Below are 18,974 nucleotides of genomic sequence, written 5' to 3' on the forward strand. Positions count from 1 at the left end.
TTGTTATAATTTAGTAATAACCAATTAAATTAAGTAGAAGAATATGAAATTTTGTTTGAAATTTACTTTTTCTATGCTCAGTAATGTAAAAATAAAAAGGAAATTTGCGTGACTGGTAAGACGTTCTTGGCTATATATATATGTGTGTGTGTGTATGCATGGAGATTGTTTTAAAGGAACTCATATTCCGAGAACCTTGATTGTTTTGATTCACCATTATTTTTATTAGAAATTTGTGGTAGGGATGGATATTTTGTACAGTAAAAATATATATATGCGTTTGATGCGTTTTCAAGTTATGTTTTGATTAACTCTGTACCTTTTGAGCAACTCTCCAACTTGTTCCAGAAAATATTTAACAAGCCATCTTCATGAACTCTTAAGTGAAACAAGAGGCTGTGCAATTCTTTGGTCAATTAGGAATTCTACATAATTACTTCGGCAGTAAATGATATATCACAAAGCTTTAAAAACATCTGCAACGGCGTCACATTCAGCATGGATACTTCTTATTTGACAATATTTAACAACAAGAGGGCATAATTTTTCTTCTGATGTAAAATTCGATAGAATTTAGAGAAGTTTTTTATTTCTTTATGAAAAGGCTCTTTTTAGAGAGAGAAAAAAAATATAAAGAATAAGGCATCTCATGTATAGAGTATTAATTTATAAGTATTAATAAACGTGGTATTCAAACTATAATGATATAAATATCTATAACATATCATAAAAATAGCTAATTTTTTTTTGAAATTTCTCAATTTTTAGATAAACATCATTTTTATTTTGATAGCTTTATAAACTATTAAAATATGACAAATGATATTATTATTCATAAATTTGAATATATTTATGTCATGTGTATAAGTGAATTTGTTTATAGTATTTGTAATTTATTGTCAATAATGTTGTCTAAATATTACAAATTCAATTCTAAAACCATAAAATTTATAACATTTGAAAGTCTAATCTTATCTTGCTAAAATTGTCTCAATACATAATATTTAAGAATTTTTAAAAATACAATATATATATCTATAATTAATAATTATTAATTTACAATATAAAATAATAAATATTAGTTTATATATAAATCAATATCACTATAAATTAATAAAATGTCATGGTCCCAATATTATTAATTTATAGAATTTTAGTGTACACTGTTTAATAGAAATAAAACTACATAAAGAAACATAAATAACATTTATAATGGTGACAATCAACCAAGAAGAGATATAAAATCAGCCTAAATTAGACTTGTTGTTATATATAATGGTCATAGAACCAAAGGCGAGCTCGAAAATCTGATCAGCTGTTCTAATGGTCATAGCCAAAGGCTAGCTCGAAAATCTGGTCAGCTGTTCTAATGGTCATACCCAAAGGCTAGCTCGAAAATCTGGTCATAGTCATCGACGAAATGAACATCGAGCCCTTCTTTCACGTTTTCTGCCAGCTCATCATAATCACTCCGGTTAGCCTCTGGGAGTATTATCACCTTCACTTCACTCCGTCTTGCGGCTATAGTCTTCTCCTTCACCTGAGAAAGACAGACACAGAGAGATTTTGTGTATTACACACTACACTGAGCTTAAAAGAAATTGGTTACTAAAAAGCTAACTGTTGTGTGTGTTTCTACTTACGCCGCCAATTGCAAGAATTCTACCGGTGAGAGTGACTTCTCCTGTCATTGCAAGATCCTTCCTTACAGGTTTCTTCATGGCAAGTGACAGCAACGAAGTTATCATGGTGCTCCCTGCGCTTGGACCGTCTTTTGGTGTGGCTCCTGCAGGAACATGTAAATGAAGCTTGGATTTCGCAAAGAACTGGTTCTCCGGTTCTTTCTCGTGCATTATTCTTCTGGCTACTGTGTGAGCTATCTCTGCGCTTTCTTTCATCACAGTCCCAAGCTGACCCGTTATGTGAAGCCCGCCTTTGCCTTCTCCTTCTTCTACAAAGGTTGTCTCTATGTACAATGTTGAGCCACCCATGGATGTCCAAGCTAGACCCATTACAACCCCGACTGGTGTCTGTTCATAGATCTTCTCTGCGTGGAATACTGGCTTGCCTACATAATCTTCAAGGTTTGATTCATCAATTACAAACTTTTCAACCGTTTCAGCTACCTCTATGCTCTGCTCAGTCTTTGGTTCTGTTGAATCCCCAGTTGCCAAGTCATTTGTCAACACAGTGGATCCTTCTGCAGAGGTCTCCTCTGGGGATTCCAATTCAGTCTTGGCCAAAGGTTTACTATCCTCAGTTTCAGTAACAACAACATCAGATTTTGCAGGCACTTCGAGAGATGTCCCTTTGCGCACAAGCTTTAGAGCAATCTGTAAGAAAATCAATCATTTTAGATCCTGAGGGTCTAAGTAAGAAGTTTGGAATATGTTCAGTGAACTTGTAAACTTACCTTACGAAAAATCTTCTCCATGTGCTTCTGGAGATTTCTAACGCCTGCTTCTCTGCAGTAATTTTCTATCAAGGAAAGAAGAGCTGCATCACTCACATCAACCTGGAAAGAGTACAAACAACTTGAGCAAAACAGTAAATGACATCAGAAATGACAGGAGACTGAGGAACACTGGTTGTGAGTGAGACCTGTTCAGGCTTAATGCCACAATCTCTTCGCGCAGTTTTCAGCAAATAGTCTCTAGCAATTTGCATCTTCTCATCAGTAATATACCCTGCGAGACTAATCACCTCCATTCTGTCTAGCAGAGGACTGGGAATCGTATCTATCACATTTGCTGTACATACAAATAAAACCTGCAATAAACTTGATCAGACCTAAGTTTCAAATACAAACTTCCTATTATGAAACCAATACACAGATGTAAAGAAAGAAATTGCAAATGAGAAATGTAAAGAGAAGAAAAAAATGGTCATGAAAAACCTTTGATAAGTCAATAGTAACATCGAGATAGTGGTCTAGAAAATTTGCATTCTGCTCTGGATCCAAAAGCTCCAACATTGCGCTGGCTGGGTCGCCATCGTGGTACTTTACTCCAAGCTGCCAAGGAACCATAGACAATTATTGCAAAAAATTTAAGCTGCAACTAAGAAACCAAGCTAACATATATTGAATACTAACAACCAAGCTACCTTATCAATCTCATCGATCAGAACAAGAGGATTTTCTGTTCCCACAGTCTTTAGACATTGCACCATCTTTCCAGGCATGGCACCAATATATGTTCGACGATGCCCCTAAACAATGTATAAGATTATTTATAAAAACTTCATAAACAGTGTTAAAGTACAGTTTAATTTTTCATGTAGTATATATACCTTAATCTCAGCAACATCGGATAGTCCTCCAACAGAGAACCTGAAGAACTTGCGGTCAAGAGGACGTGCAATTGAACGCCCAATGCTAGTTTTACCTACTCCAGGTGGGCCAGATAGACAAATGATCTTCCCTGTTGCCACATTTTACAAATTTTCACCTTCAGAACTTATAAATGAAGCTAAAAGGTTTTACCAAAGACGAATGAAATAGAAAGGCAAAGATATGATGACCCTGTGAAGTGCCTCTAAGTCTCCCCACAGCAATAAACTCTAGTATTCTTTCTTTTACATCAGATAATCCGTAGTGATCCTCGTCAAGAATCTTTTCTGCCCGTGAAACATCAAAATTCTCATCACTGCAAACCAAATTAGATTTGATTATAATAAATGAGATTCCTCAATCAATGTATGCACAAAAAATCAACTACGAGTGTTGTTGTTATAACTCTCCTCAAGACATAAGCATGAAGCAAATGGCAAACCTGGATTTTCCCCAAGGCAACACGGTCAACCAATCAAGGTAATTATGGTTCACATCGTACTCGCTCGAACTGGTTTCTAACATCTTCAGTTTTGTAAGCTCTTCTTCTATGGCTTTTAGTACATGTTCTGGAATCTTATCTTTAATAGGGTCAATCCTTCCCCTAAACTTTTCTGCAGAAAAGAACAGACTTTAGCTTCAGTAGTTGTACACTCATTGATCCACAGCTCTCGGAAGTCAAAACAAAGAAAGCTAGGCGTCATGAGTTCACAGTGGTGCGATCTCAAAGTTTGAATCGAAAATATTCTTATAGTAGTAGACTAGTATTAGTGTAGTACTAACCATAAAGTGCGGTTTTGGCGTCTGTCTCCACGCCAAGCTTCTGCATTGGTACATTTAACAGTCATCAATCAAAAATGCTATACATCATACACACCCATAAAAAGAGCAGACATAAGTTGAGGAGGCGAGTTAAAAACCGCTTGTATAGCCTTGAGTTGCTCCTTTAGTAACATTCGATGTCTCTCGCCTCTAAATTGTTCTTCAAAAGCTTTTGCTATGGATTCCTAAACATGAATTTAAAGAGATGAGATCAGTATCTATAAAACAAACATTTTCAAAAATCTAGTAGCACGAGTCAGCTGGACAGATGCAGGAAAGTGAAGAAGGCATAAAGTACTTGAATCTTGTTAATTTCCAATTCTTTTTTCACCAATACCATCGTCACCCCAAGACGTGTGTGAATCTGGATCAAAGAAAACAATATGAGAATCTGGCTAAGAATGGAAATATATATATCATTCTCTTTGAGGTAATCTCAGCATCAAAACGTGACAATGACTAAACTACTTACATCCAATTGTTCAAGAACCCCCTGAATTTGATATTTGTTAGCGCCAGAGATCCCGGCTGCAAAATCGGCTAACTTTGCATAACTGAAGTCACCTATATGCTATAAAAAAGAGAAATCTACTAAGATACTGATATAGGTTGTACTCGCAAGCTGTGACAGATATAAAGAGAACATGCCTGAGTATATGTCCGAACTTGATCTCTCCAGAGTGAAGTTGTCCTTAAGACATCCCTAAGTGTCGACATAACTTCAAAGTATGTTGCCTTGATGAGATCATCGTCCTTGTCATACGGCTCATCCTGCAAAGTAAGAAAGAAACACGTGACAAGGTATCTAGATTTCAGAATTTGAAAAGGCAACAGAAACCGCATGTCTTGCTCCCCTGCTCGTATTCATATTAGGATAGACTAGTTAAAAAAGAAACACACCTTTTACATGGTCAACTTTGACGGTAAGAGGATCTTCACTCACCTGTGAAAAAAACAAAGTACATGGTTTTACTCTGAGTTAGCCATAACTTGATAAGCTAAAGACACATGTGGAAGTTATACACACAGCTTCTGTGCTTTAACTTTTCATGGACTTTTAATCCTTTTCAAAGAAATATTTCTATTAACTTACCATCTCTGTTATTTTAAGTCGTCTGTGACCAATAAGTATGACTTGCTCACCTTGGATACTTGAAATCTGTAAAATTGGCAATGGTTATGTCTTTCAAACATAGAATTAACGTGCGGAAAGAGTTTACCTGAGCAAGTGTGCCAACTTCATGAATCCGGTTAAACAACTCTTTTCCTTTCAACTTGTCTAAAATATTCTCTGTTTCAGAGCTAGAAGCTGAATCAGTTGACTCGTCATCCTTCAAAAGGAAAGCCCCCGCATATGGGGATTTTTGTCTTCTGCTCTCTTCTAAAGCTGCAAGTACTTTAGGATCCTACGCAAGAAAAAGCTCATACTCATACCAGGTCAGAAAAAAATCAAGCAGGCAGCAAACAACAAAGGCAGTGTAATCTAATGGACATGCAAAAAAAGGTATCCAAAACTAGGCTGACCTTAACATAGATTGGCATGTAAAAGCCAGGAATAAGAGGCTTGTGGGGTAATGGCAATGCTATAACCTGCAACAAAGCAACAGAAAGGTTTAATGAAAACAATCGTACCAATGTTATATAACCTCCAATTAAGCTTGGGAATGGGTATTTTGTATTAAAAGGTTCAATCTTTGCCTAGCTGTTAAACTAGGAATGGTCCATTAAAACACTAAACTTGTTCAAAATTTCGAATTTCCCTACTAATGCTGTAAAAGGTTCTAGCTTTAACATCCAAATCGCTAGAACTAAAAAGAAATAAGTTGTCAATTGACTTAATTTCTCTATGATCTTAGATCTATGGAAAATCAAAAGCATATAAAGTGCAGTAGCCAAGTTTAAAGCTTTTGAATTGATACTCGGAAACCTACATTCCCCATGATCATAAAACTCCCCATGGGTCGGGGGTGAAAAAAAAAAAAAAAAAAAAAAAGTGAAATTTATAATAAAATTTGAACAAACCGTTAGACAATCGTTGAGGTGAGTTTTAGTTGAGGCAATCGCGGGTGCGGAATCCGTGTCGGAGGAGAAAGCACGAAGACCCAAAGAACTCCGGTTCCATCCGGTTAGCTGAGTCAGTGACTTGAACAATAGACTGTTAACCGGGTTAGACCGGACTCGAATAGCCGGAGTCAGGTGATGTGAACAGTACAAGTTCGAAACGAGGAGCTTCAACATGACGGGGGAGGAAGATGTTTGAGAAGCAAAATTTGAGAATTTAGGGTTTAAGCTTACCCTAATAGGCAAGAAACCGTACGAAATTGAAGTTTGTAGGCGAAGAAGAAGACTTGCTGTCAAAAGCCCTTCATAAACCCCTTCCCCCAAAAAAAAAAAATTACGTATTTATTGGGAAAAGGACGTATATAGCCTCCCAAACGCCGTCGTTTCTTTTGCATGCTTGTCTTAACCAGACATGACCGGATCGGTAAGAAAAATTACGGTCGTTAGCTAAAATTTGGGCCTAACTTGATCATGGCCATGGGCTTTTATTTTTGAAATTTATTTTTAGAAAAACATTATAGCACTCTCTTTTTTATTTGAATATTTTTTATGGGTTAAAGTGAAATTGAACCGGTACAATTATGAAAATGAAAAAAAAGTTGCATGCTGCGTGCAATAAGGCTGTTAACCGATCTATTACAATTAATTAGTACTCTAATTAATAATACCTCAACTAATGTTATTCTTGGTTTCGCATGCTGCATGCAATGTACGTGCTCCGTTTAAATAATTCATAAGCTTGATTTTTAACATACTGTATTGTATATCAATGTTTTTGACAGAAAAATTAGAAAGATTCATCCTTAAATATATTTTTGTAAAAAAAGTAGTAATAGAAAAAAAAGTTTTAAGTTGTGACCAATATTTTATTCGTCAAAGAAATCATAGTCATCATTATTAATATAATTGTCCTGAATTGGGATAACAAATAATCATCAATAGAGGATAACAACTAATCATTTGATTTGGGGGAAGAATAAACAAAACATAAAAAAGGGAAAATAAATAAATTAGGAAGAGTATATCAAAGCGTGTCTGACGCAAGGAGGCAAATCTCTCTGTCATGACCCACGTTTATCGCTAAATACCCCACATTTCTGCTTTGTTTATCGCTAATTTTTTTTTTTTTTTTTTTTTAACAGCTTCAGTAAATTACTTTTGAATAGACAACAACAAAAAAATGTCAGGCTAAAATATCAGTGAAAACAAATTCTGCTCAATACCGCAGTCTGAATTGTATTGACACATCTGTCATTTGAAACGTAATTTTGTTTTGTAATAGTTTGTCTTTTTTTTTTTTTTTGTATTCTTACCAACCTAAATAAATATCATCATGCGTTTCAATACAACACTTTATGAATTTGAGCTATATATATAGACAGTACTAAGAATCTTTGACGTATGTTATGTACAAGTTATTAATTAGTTAGTTCTTGATATGGATATAAACATTTTTGAAAGAGGAAATGTATATAAAAGTGATTGACAAGTTTAATCCAAAACCCTATAATTCATGCTTTAATTTTCGAAAGAAAAAAAGAATCAACTAAATCAAATTATTATTTTCCGAAAAGGAAGAAAAGTATAAAGAACATGTTATATGTTTCGCAAAACACCAAATACTGGAAAAATACTATTTTTGAAAGAAAGAAGAATATAGAAATTGTGAGCGAAAAAATTGTGGATGATAAATAGCCACAACACTAAGCCTAAGGAAGGTGTGAAGGTCGTGAAATAAAACACCGTCACATGCATCTTCTCTTTTTCCTATTCTTTTCCCTTTTATATATTTTTGGTTCCTTCTTTAAATAAAAAAACTCATTAGTTTTTTGTTTCTTTATGTTAAAATTTTGTTTGATAGCAATTTGTTCTATCTATTGGTTATATAGCCACCAATCATTGCCCTCCACATTAATTACATCAAACTCCTCCGGCTCCATAGCCACTTTTGTTCTTTTCATAACTTAAAAAGTCTACAAAGAAACACATAAATTATCGCCGCTCACCATCATAAAATAGGTACGTAAAAAGTTTCACATTTTGCCTATGTGTAAAATATCGCAACGAAGATGGATATTTTCTGTTCGACGTCGAAAGAAGAAAAGATCTTTGTGTTCCCTTATTATTTTTCCAACCTAAAAATGCATTAATATTTACTATTATACTATAATTTTTGTTTTTATTCATTCACCAACCTAAAAATGCATCATATTGGCCAATGTGAATTTTTGACGTACATTAATAAGGAAGAAGAAAACAAATCTAAATTATAGGTTTTCAATTCGAAAAAGACGAAGATAAACCTAAATAAATAAATATAGAAAACAATATAATAATTAAGAATGGCCACTCCAATATCTACCAAATGATTTATATATATAGATGTCCCCTCCCAATTACTCTAAATCATTATCATAATAAGAAGAAAGAGTTCGACACATTGTTCTCTGACTCGATCGATTTAACATCATCAAAGAAAACAACAAATAAAAACGTTTCTTACGTGGTTTTTATAGATTTCTTGTGAATGTCTTCTGACCAAGGAAATGGATCGAACCTTTCAACGTCTCCGGAGGTAGAAGGGACTGAAACAATCCCTCTTCGCCGGAGGTTGCAAAGAGGGCAAAGAGTGTTCGCTCCGAAGCTGCTGGAGGCTCTCCGTCGATCACGGATGAGCTCAGAAGCTCCGGCGATCCATCTTAGTCAGAGATGGAGAGCCACGTCGTCGCAAAAGGTTTATTCTTTGAAACTCTATGACGCTCTTAGGCGATCGAGGCGGAGCTCAACAGTCCGAGACACGGCCGACGAAGTGCTGGCGACGACGGCTCGTGGTGCAACCCGATGGAGCCGAGCCATATTGGTGAGCCGAGTAGCGACCAGTCTGCACCGGCGGCAAAGGAATACAAAACCGGCGTGGGCATTGGCCGCGGCGGTAAGGGGAAGTGGTGGGAGGAGGAGGAAGTTGTCGGCAGTGGGAAATAGGGTTAGGGTTTTGGGTGGGTTGGTGCCGGGTTGTCGGAGAACTGCTTTACCGGAGCTCTTGGATGAGACAGTGGATTACATAGCGGCGTTGGAAATGCAAGTCCGAGCCATGACAGCTCTATCGAAGATTCTGTCCGAGTTTCAGCCGTCTGATACGATCGGCTCGGCTTTATAGCCGAAGATTATAAGCCTTTGGTGTGTGCTATTTTAATTCTTTTTACGATTTTAATTTATCATCGGAATCTATTATTATTGTTTTTCATGATTTGTTTGTCCTCAAAAAAACAAAACAAAATTGTCAAAATCATCACGAGTTGGACGAAAATACTATGTTTTTTTCTTCCTCTTCTTTTTTTTTTTTGAGGTGTCGTTTCACATGTTTTGAGTTGTAAATATTTTTTTCTTAAAAATTTAGGATTCCTATGAATAATTGAATATTATAAGACTATATAATAAGTGTTTCAAATATTACTAGAAGCGTAATTCCAGAAATTAACTTTTAAATCCAACCATTTGTCTTTAGTCCACATATGTGTTGATGATGCTCATGACAACTTTATATATTATAAAGATTAACCCGTTGATAAAAAAGTGTTCGTCGGAAGTCTGAATTGGAGGATGAAAATTTTTCCTCAAGAATTCACATCATATTAATGACTAAAGATTAATCAGTATGTTCGACCATTTAATTCTATAAATCAACGTTAAAGAACGTTCTCAAAATTTGAAAGAAATCTATTTGTTTTAATTTTCTAAACGTGTATCTTTTTTACGTACGTTGTACTGTACATCGGATATTAAAATCAATCGTTCATTCACCTAACGCAATTTCAAAAGTTATATTTTAACCCAAAAAAAGAAGGAGTAATACATAAGAAAAACTAATTTTGATATTAATAAGCTATATGCCAAAAATTTGAAAAATACTAAAATAAAAGTATAAATATAGACGAGAAGGCATGTGCATGACGACCCTACGGTCCGACTCTTTTGCTCAAAGTGCGTCGCATGTGAGGCCTCTTTATCTGAATAACTGAATTTAGTTTCTTCTCGAACGGTTTTAATTTTCTCTTTTGTACGAAAATTAATTTTATAAGAAAATATGTTAATAAGTTAAAACGACTTTCGTGTGTCACATTTAAACAACTTTGTGAAACAAAATGAGTGAATATATCATACTTTGTCCTCACAAAAATGGATCAGGGTTATCTTTTATTTGGTATAGCTAAATTCGCACATGGCAAAAGAGGAATTATATTAGACCAGAGCCAATCAGTTTAGTTTGATATATATGGTTTGTAATTTCTAGAGTAAATTTATCAACTAAGGAAGACACATAACTGAAAAAAAAAATCGTTTAATCAAGTATTTTGTCTTCTCTTTATCTCAAAAGTTCTTCTCTAATCTTCTATCTTAACATCTTACTTCACTATGATGGGTCCATTGGATCATATATTTGCTGTTTTATTGCTCTAGGATATTAATTAACAACTGCACGATTGAGTCTGTTGATGTACCGGATATGATAAACAACATCACTTTGTCTCTGCAACGGCTTGATCCTAGATACCATATTGTGAAAAAGGTTTTGGTTGGAAACTTAAACGTGAAATTTATCAAAAAGAACCGGACCGATCTACGCAATCAAAGTTTCATATTCATCGGCGCACCCCACAGAGTACGTGTATGCAGCATCCCCGATTGCAATGTTATTGTTCAAGAATCAACCAATAAAAGGTACCCATACGAAAGACAGTACGACGTAGTTGACAGAATAATCCTAGGAGAGATACTAAACCATATACTTGGTAATGAATTGTCTCCAAATATTTTGTTGGCTTCTTCATATTCAGATTTTACTCTACCATTACAACTTTTGAGGTGAAACGGCTATAATTTACTTTTAACTTGTAACGTGTTGTGTCAAAATAATCTTTGAGAAACAAGGTAATGTATGTATGGCGATGGGACCGAATGTCTATTGAAGTAATATGTCCTACACTTAAAAACTTACCGAATCTTCAGCGCTTGAGACATATATAAGACAGGAAGATTAGAATTAGGTCTTTATCAAGATTAGAAAGATCCTTTTATTTAGGATTAGATCTTTTCGGTTAGAGATCTTTTTTTCTTCTATATCCTTTTTTGTTTAGAGAGATCTTATGCTTGATATGTACAAATCTTGCATGTGAGATTGATGGGAGCTGAGCTAGAAATGGTGTTTTAGCTTCTCTCTGTGTGAATTGTACTGAGCTTACTAATTTTTGCGTAATTAGTGAACCCTTAAAGCAAAAGAAAAGACAAACTGAAAAAAAAAAAGATTGGAATTTAATTGATATTACAAATGCCGTCAAAACTAGAAAATTTTAAAAAAGTACGTTAATCGAATACAATAATAATAATAATATATATGCCGACCAAAAAAAACATATTTAAAACTAGAGTAGTTTTCATTTTAAAAATCACATTTGAAGTGTATGTTTTCGTGATGTTCTTTTTTCAGTATCTTTTGTGCATCATCGGTTTTTACCAACTGATATATTAAACCCATAAGACGAAAACTACTTGAACTGAATGTGCTAAAGATCATTTAAGGATTTGGGTTTTGAATTGGTTTGTTTGTTTATTAATTATATTGGTCCACTTAGTTATAGTGGGCAACGTATACCTTTCGCGAGATGCCAACCAAGTATGTGATATTTAGAGTCATAACCTATGAATGTAAACAACATTAGGGAAATAACTAGTACTAACAATTATATATGAAAAGCTTGTAGCTTGTCCGAGTTACGTCCAAATAACAAGGACACGGACGTCGCTACAAAAATTTACAATACATGTAACCAATTGTGGTTGCAAGTGGTATCCATTGCGTTTTTATGCAAACCAGTTAAAGCATTTTCCATATATATCATGATTTTTATCCAGTTATAAAATAAAATCTAATATATATATGATCTCCAACGGCGATATATTGTATTAGTCTTTTTGGACTATAATTATAAAGAAAAGAAAAACTATTGAAAATCTAAGATATTTTGTGATCATTATGCTGGATGTGAGTTCGAAGACGATAATGTTTAAGGTTAGATACAAAATGATTTGCGTTAAATAAGTATTATCGACGACATTTCATCACGAATAAAAGATTTTTGGCTTAAAAAAAATGAAAGAGGAAAGATTTTGCCATTAAAGAGGTGACACGTTCGAAGAGTAAAGCCTCAAGAAAAAAAAGAGATGACAACGAAAACGGATGGAGACGTGAGAGAGAAGGTGGCATAATAATTGGGGTCAAGTGTGAGATGTCTTCTTTGATTCCTTCAAGGCTCAAGGACCACCCACCACTTTCTCACCTCCTCCTCCTCCTCCTCCTTTTTTATAATTATCCTCGTGCTTGCTTCCCTATAAACTTCTATATAGGGATTAGCCAAATTTGAATCCGAAATGGACGATACATGCATATATTTCGTGAAGCACAAGCCTGATCCGTTGAAAACGTAAAAAACCAAAGTAGTTTCTTGCATTTTGTTGATATTATGTATCGGTGATTAGGGTCGCCAAATGGTTCTCGTTCGGTCTCTTATCTACAAGACTCCAAACAGTATTTGTGGCCTTAATGTCTGGTCCAAAAAAATATTTGACTGTTAATTCTCTTAATTTGGATACAAAATGTCGACTTTTTTTCTTCCTCATAATACTTTCCATTATAAACATCATAATATATATAAAATGGACATGTGATGTTCATGGTGGACACATCATCATCTATAGATAAAAATAATACATTGATGAAAAAACAAACGAGTTATGGTTCGACCAGGCAAATATGAAATATGATACGCTTCGACCCCCAAAAAATTTGGACCTTTTTTCTCTTTCTGTTTTTTTTCGGAACATCGGACTTTGCCCTTAAAACATGTTTACTTGTGGCTAATTTGATAGCAACAAAACTCAGCAAAATCCTTGAAATTTTTGCCATTTTTGGGATCCCTTTTGTACTAACACAACTACCATATATTACACCAAAAATGGCCCAACGTTATGGAGGAGTGGTCATTTTCTTATAGCATCGGCAAGTTTGATAAGTGTCATTCTCAATGCGGCTGTTTTATACACGTTGACCCGAAAGAATTGACCCATCAGAACATGAGGACATGATCTGATATTTTGTCTCTTTGTTACAATTGGACCACAGACGCTGCCGACCGATCCGGTGACGGCTTTTGCCTTTTGGGTTTTAAGTGTCAATGTTTTTCAACCAAAGACAAGTTATCAACTTTTCTACAGTCAAAATTGTTGACTGATCCAAGTACTTGAATCCAATGTTCGCATATCTTATCTACAGCTAAAGGTCATGACTTCGATGGGGAAACTTTTTCAACATGTTGATGACTTTGTTGCACCTCCAAATCTCGCGATTTTAGCTTTCATGACTAGTGATCGCGTTTACTAATTTAGTAATTTTACATAATTAACTAGTGCGAAGACTTGGAAGTCACTTTGATATATATGGAGAAAATAAAATTTGCTACATCTGTAGGCTCCTTAAGGAGATGCTCTCTAGACTAGTGGAGAAAACTATTACATGAATTGCAAAATTATACTAGGTTGTTAAAGTAACTTCCGTAAACATTAGAACCATTAAAACAAACATTACTTCTACTGTTTAAATTGTTCAATACTGAACTGGTTTGACAATGATCATTCAAGTACTACAACTTATTGCGACAGTGAAACCCAGGCATGAGAGACTCACAGTTCAACATAGAGACTTGATCAGGCCTTAATAGCGTCGGCTCTAGGTTTCCATAGCCCTAACCTGTATTTCTGGCCATACTTCAGTATCAGTTTCCTCTGCAAAAACCAAAATTTCAGAACTGTGAAATCCATAGGCAATAAGATAGGATACTGAATAAAAGAGTCAACAGAACATATGCAAGTATAAGATGGCGTTGTTCCATAAACCCAATCAACGTTTATGTGACGGAAAGATTTCAGGATATATATGGAAACATTTCATGCATTTTGGACAATAACAAGTTGAACTTATCCCACAAGATCAAGAAACATGTCGATCAGTTTCTTTCACTCATCCCTTCAAAGTTGAAATATTTCAAGAACCCAAACACTTTCCCCTTGATTAGTAATGATCATTTGGTTGAATTATGTAGAGGAAAACATTCAATTTAATGGGACTATCTAACAACCTAAGAGCCTTGGGATACAATTAGGGATCAGATAGTTGAATCTAAGCAACCAATGAATACTCAGTGAAACTGAGAATTGGGGACTTACATGTTTGCAAGGGATCCCAAGCTTCTTGAGTCGGAGGGTACGAGTCACAAGCAGTTTATGAAGGTCACCGATCTCAGTTTCAATTTTGGCAATGTGAGTCTCAGCTCCTCTACCAATCCCGCCTAGGAACTCTGGAATCCCAACTTTCACTACAATACCCACCATTTATACAAGAATCAAACACAAATCCACATCTTCAGAACCAAATTCCAAATCACATTGTCTCATAAGCGATTCATGAAAATATTACAAAAAAAAAAAAATCCGAAACAATCTACAAATTCCTTCCAGGATAAGAAAATGGATCTGAAACCAATCAAACCTATCACTAAGTTCTCTAAATTGATCCCAAGCAATCGAAGCCTAAGATTACTCATCCATATCTCTCGAAACTACATAGAGACTAAAGACGACACGCAAATTTCCCAGCCAAAATCCACCAAAAAAAATCAATCCGCAGGAATAGAAAGCACGCACCGAAGTAAGTAGCTGGTTTGGAGTAGAATCTGGGGAGGCCAAGAGTCGAACACGGGTGAGTTTTCACTAGAGCTGCTCTCGCGCTCTGGATCAATCGTGCCCACGCCATCGTCGTCGGTGCTCTTCTTTCACGTCGTCTGAGCGAACCCTTGGATTTGGCCGTTTGGGGTTTTTTTTTTCTCTTTCTCGTAAGGAGGCTGAATAATACGGCATCGTTTTGGTGGGAAATAGATCCACTCTGTTATTTAGATTTATGAACGGGCCCAGCCCATTACCTAATTATTTTGAAGAAAAAGAACAAATTTTAGTTTTACGCTCACAAGGTGTTTGTCAAAATTCCTGTGTGTGTGGACAAGTGGAGGAAGCGGTTTATGCATATGAGAAGATGTCGGAGAAGAGTATCATTACATCAAATTCTCCATCATTTAATTGTTTTGGTGCTCATAAAGAATAGTGATTGAATCTGCCTGTAAACTGTTCGACGATATGCCCGTGAGAGTATTGTTGGCATGAAAGTTGTATATGGAATTATGGCAGATGAGGGTTTTGGCTCTTGGCTTTCTCCTATAATAGTAAGTTTTTTTTTGATATTGTATAATTCAGTCGACATTGATGACTTGGTTTAATAAATCCAACTTAACTCTGGTTAGTTCTCGTTGGATTCTCATTAGGTATAGAAACAGGAATTTTGTTAGAGATTAAGTAATCATTGATGCTTGTTGGTCAAGTTGGTGATAACATGAACGTTGTTTTTTTAGTTATGTTCTGTTTCATCTGATTTTTTGGAAAACATATATACACACCACATGAGTTGTACTATTAGTTTGGTTAACCTGTATAATATTTGTTGCAACAGGAATCTTTTTTATATCCTAAGCCTGTTGATGGACAAAACCAATTTAGATAAGAATCTGAGACTTTGCTGCGGCCCGAGAGCATTTCTTCCGGCCTGCTTTGGTGAGAACGCAGACACAAGTCTCTAGAAGCTCAAGGTCTTCTTCCCAGAACAAGGAAGATGCTATTTTAGGATTCTGCAGTAGTTGCTTTGAAGTTAAGAAGCCAGCAATTGTCCATGTCTGGTAAAGCCGGGACTGTTTTCCAATGAACTTCCCATTTCTTGTATCGTAATACTCTGGCCACCGATCAGCTTGGAGCCTCTTCTCTGCCAAGGTAACTGCTTTCTCTGCTAACTCTGGTCTACCCATCTTGATGCATGCCAGTGTGAACTAACAAAATGTTTTAACACATGTATGTGAATTAATTGTACAGCACTAGCAGATATATATGTCGTCTGATTTAAAAACTCATGCTTACTTGCCAGAGAAGTGTTGGCCATGACCCGCCATTGTGGTAAGACCAAGGCCTACAGAACATATAGAGGAAGTCTGGTCCATCATTTAAAAGTACATGCAGATGTAATGATTGTGTACTACTTCAGCCAAAAGTATCAAAATCGGAAGAGAGAAGAACTCACGTGTTCTTTGGGTCACTCCCGGTAATTATATGCCACTCTGAAGATTCCAAAGCGGGGTAACATATCTTAAGCGGCATATGACCAACGAGATCGTCCCATTTCTCTTCAATCAAATTTAATATAGCTTGGTTCTGTTTTGGTGTACCTAATGAGGAGATGATTGACCAGAGGTTTCCCAAGGTGAAGAACCTGAAATCCATGTGAGCAGGCTGGAGGTTTCCTATCAGGAATCCACAGTCAGAACTTTCAGGAACCCAATCCATTAGCCACGGAGAAACCTGCTCTGGGTAGATATTGAACTTATTAGTGGCATCCGTAGAGTACTCCTCTGTCTTGTAACGGTAAATCTCATTGATTTTTTTTTTGTCAACCCAATAGTTTTCTCTGATGTGAAAAGATAAAGCGCTGAGCCTGTTGCTAATTGTCTTTATTATGTTTTTGGAGCTGTCATTTACAGTTATCATCTCACGAGAAGACCGCAGAGCGGAGTAAAACAAAGCCTGTGAGATCAACAGAATCATCATGGCATGTTAGTAACTTTTCTTTTTTGAGAATTATAATCAAGAAGAACTTATATGTAGTAATTACTTGGATCTCAAGAGGGTGACCGTGGATACCCATTCGTCGATCTATCATACAAGAGCCATCAGTGACCAACAGTGTGGGAAACATATCAAATCCATCAGCTAAACACAGGTTTGCTATCATCTTTATCCCTGTCTGCACATCTATCCTCTCTTGCAGTGAGTAATCCCCTGTGATTTTCCCGTATGCCCTCAACAATATTATCCACCATAAACCTGAAAATTTTCTATTTAGACCAGCATGTGTGAACCAAACTGTTCAATTATAATGTTGCCAAACTGAAAGAATCAACAATTATGTATATGCTTTGTTACCACAAATCAACAATTCAATCCATTCTTACTCTATTTATGGGAAAATGCAGATTGAAGAAGGTGCAAAGTACTGACCAGAATCAACGGGAGCAACACGACCTATAGCTGCTTCGCCAAAATCTGGATCCAAAACCTCTTCGAACTTCTCCTCTTCGAGAGGTAAAGTTCTGACCTTGAAACTCGCAGGCATCAATCCTTGTCCTGGACTATAACAGTCAACTGTTTTCTCCCAACTCTGGAACCACAACACACATAACAAAACTAAGGTTCATATATTTGATTTGAATTCAAGCTCTTCGCTTGTAAACAACATTTTCTGTTTCTTTCAGAGTATAACATCGGGAATGAGCATCAATACCTGCAACTGCAGCGTGTGAAGAAGGAAATTTCGAACAATTTCGCTTTCTCCCTTCAGCAGAAAAGCCAGAGCGGAAGGTACAAAATCCCTAATAAAGACCTGATCATAGTTTGATGGCATTGTGTCTGTTGGATCTTTAGCAGCCATCGTTCCCACAGGGGAATCGCAGTATGTCACTACAGAGTCCCTCAGCAATCTCCATGCCTCTTCCTCGGTTTCATTGCTCTTAATACCCTCGTAACCATCTCCGACTACCCTTTTGCCATCTCCATTGATCACCTCTTCATCTTTCTCATCTCCCTTTAACTTCTTCAGATCTAAAGGCTTCACATTTAAACCGTTCTTGGTGTATATTCGATCCACGGTTGAGTCATTTGCGCAGGTGGTGGAAGCAGACAGACTTCTTGCCTCAGAAACAACCTGAGCTGTAGTAACAGAGCTCTGCTTGTCGGTACAAAATGGTACAGCATTTGTCGGTTTGATGATTCTGTTCGAATCCGGATTCTTGTTTTGGTTTACGCAGCTTGAAAACCGAGAAGGATACGATCGAAACGAGGGGTCTCGGATGTATTTAGATGGAGAGATTCTCGTAAAAGCACGGAGAATGCATTGTGAGGGTATCATCATCGTTGAGTTTCCAAGAAAAGTGATGGCATTCATAATCAGGATCCAATTACCTAATTAGATTGGAAAAAAGGGCTTCCTTTGTGTTCGTTATTTATCTGAAATTTTTGTGATTCCTCAAAATGGGAAAATCTGTATTAGGAAGAAAAATGTTTGTGGATATTGGAACTAGTTTACCGCTAATTTGATCGCATCAAGCATTATGGTTTCTATTAATACACCAAACTTCATTTTTCGAAAATTCCTATTTCTGTACAAGTCGAAAATATTTAAAATTTGCTTGCTTAATGTGTGTTCACCCTTTGTTTAACCAAGTTTTTAATGCATGTAAAGTATGTGTATCTTGGTTGCCAAAAAAAAAACAAGTAAAGTATGTGTAACTTTAGATGCAACGTAGTACCTGACACGTGACAGAGATCTAACTAAAATAAAACAATCACAAGGATCATTACGGCGTTTTAGTCAAAAAAGACAAGAGAACAGCTTCGGTTTTTTTGTGTTTATCTAACTCCGAACCAAAGAAAACCACTTGTAAAGGCCACGTGAGACAGTCCGAACCTTAAAAGTGAGTTTTCCCGTCCACCTTCTCTCGTTCCCCATCCACACATGTCCCTTAATCATAGCTTTAGCTCTACCAAATTATAATAAAAT

At 36.0% G+C, this 18,974-nt stretch overlaps 4 protein-coding genes across 5 annotated transcripts; 1 reads left to right on the forward strand and 3 right to left on the reverse strand.

Annotated features, from left to right (window-relative positions):
• Nucleotides 1–1,124: 1,124 nt before the first annotated feature.
• On the reverse strand, nt 1,125–6,542 carry LOC104716393 (lon protease homolog 4, chloroplastic/mitochondrial-like). Of its 2 annotated transcripts, none has more exons than XM_087450440.1 (19): nt 6,176–6,542; nt 5,678–5,743; nt 5,374–5,559; nt 5,247–5,312; nt 5,052–5,096; nt 4,802–4,924; nt 4,626–4,724; nt 4,452–4,517; nt 4,252–4,338; nt 4,115–4,154; nt 3,774–3,945; nt 3,523–3,647; nt 3,292–3,422; nt 3,106–3,210; nt 2,897–3,013; nt 2,602–2,769; nt 2,414–2,515; nt 1,644–2,333; nt 1,125–1,540 (listed from the first exon to the last, which is right to left on the reverse strand). In XM_087450440.1, the coding sequence occupies exons 1-19, from the start codon at nt 6,389–6,391 to the stop codon at nt 1,367–1,369; spliced, it is 2,778 nt and encodes a 925-aa protein (XP_087306566.1). In that variant the 5' UTR covers nt 6,392–6,542; the 3' UTR covers nt 1,125–1,366. The 2 variants fall into 2 exon arrangements, with proteins under 2 accessions (XP_087306566.1, XP_019093400.2); XM_019237855.2 differs by having other exon boundaries at nt 4,769–4,924.
• A 966-nt stretch (nt 6,543–7,508) lies between these two features.
• LOC104716487 (transcription factor bHLH150-like) lies at nt 7,509–9,667 on the forward strand. Its single transcript, XM_010433897.3, has one exon. The coding sequence runs from the start codon at nt 8,742–8,744 to the stop codon at nt 9,369–9,371; it is 630 nt and encodes a 209-aa protein (XP_010432199.1). The 5' UTR covers nt 7,509–8,741; the 3' UTR covers nt 9,372–9,667.
• A 4,140-nt stretch (nt 9,668–13,807) lies between these two features.
• LOC104716575 (uncharacterized) lies at nt 13,808–15,200 on the reverse strand. The gene is made up of 3 exons (XM_010434000.2): nt 14,969–15,200; nt 14,492–14,640; nt 13,808–14,050 (listed from the first exon to the last, which is right to left on the reverse strand). Exons 1-3 carry the CDS (start codon nt 15,075–15,077, stop codon nt 13,973–13,975), a joined length of 336 nt encoding a protein of 111 aa, XP_010432302.1. The 5' UTR covers nt 15,078–15,200; the 3' UTR covers nt 13,808–13,972.
• A 496-nt stretch (nt 15,201–15,696) lies between these two features.
• Nucleotides 15,697–18,504, reverse strand: LOC104716724 (putative alkaline/neutral invertase A, chloroplastic). Its single transcript, XM_010434185.3, has 6 exons — nt 17,700–18,504; nt 17,417–17,576; nt 17,031–17,242; nt 16,443–16,942; nt 16,283–16,331; nt 15,697–16,194 (listed from the first exon to the last, which is right to left on the reverse strand). Exons 1-6 carry the CDS (start codon nt 18,357–18,359, stop codon nt 15,868–15,870), a joined length of 1,908 nt encoding a protein of 635 aa, XP_010432487.1. The 5' UTR covers nt 18,360–18,504; the 3' UTR covers nt 15,697–15,867.
• Between the last annotated feature and the right edge of the window lie 470 nt (nt 18,505–18,974).

Source organism: Camelina sativa, chromosome 1, assembly GCF_030686135.1.
Source record: "Camelina sativa cultivar CO46 ecotype springtype chromosome 1, ASM3068613v1".
NCBI classification, from domain to species: Eukaryota; Viridiplantae; Streptophyta; class Magnoliopsida; order Brassicales; family Brassicaceae; genus Camelina; species Camelina sativa.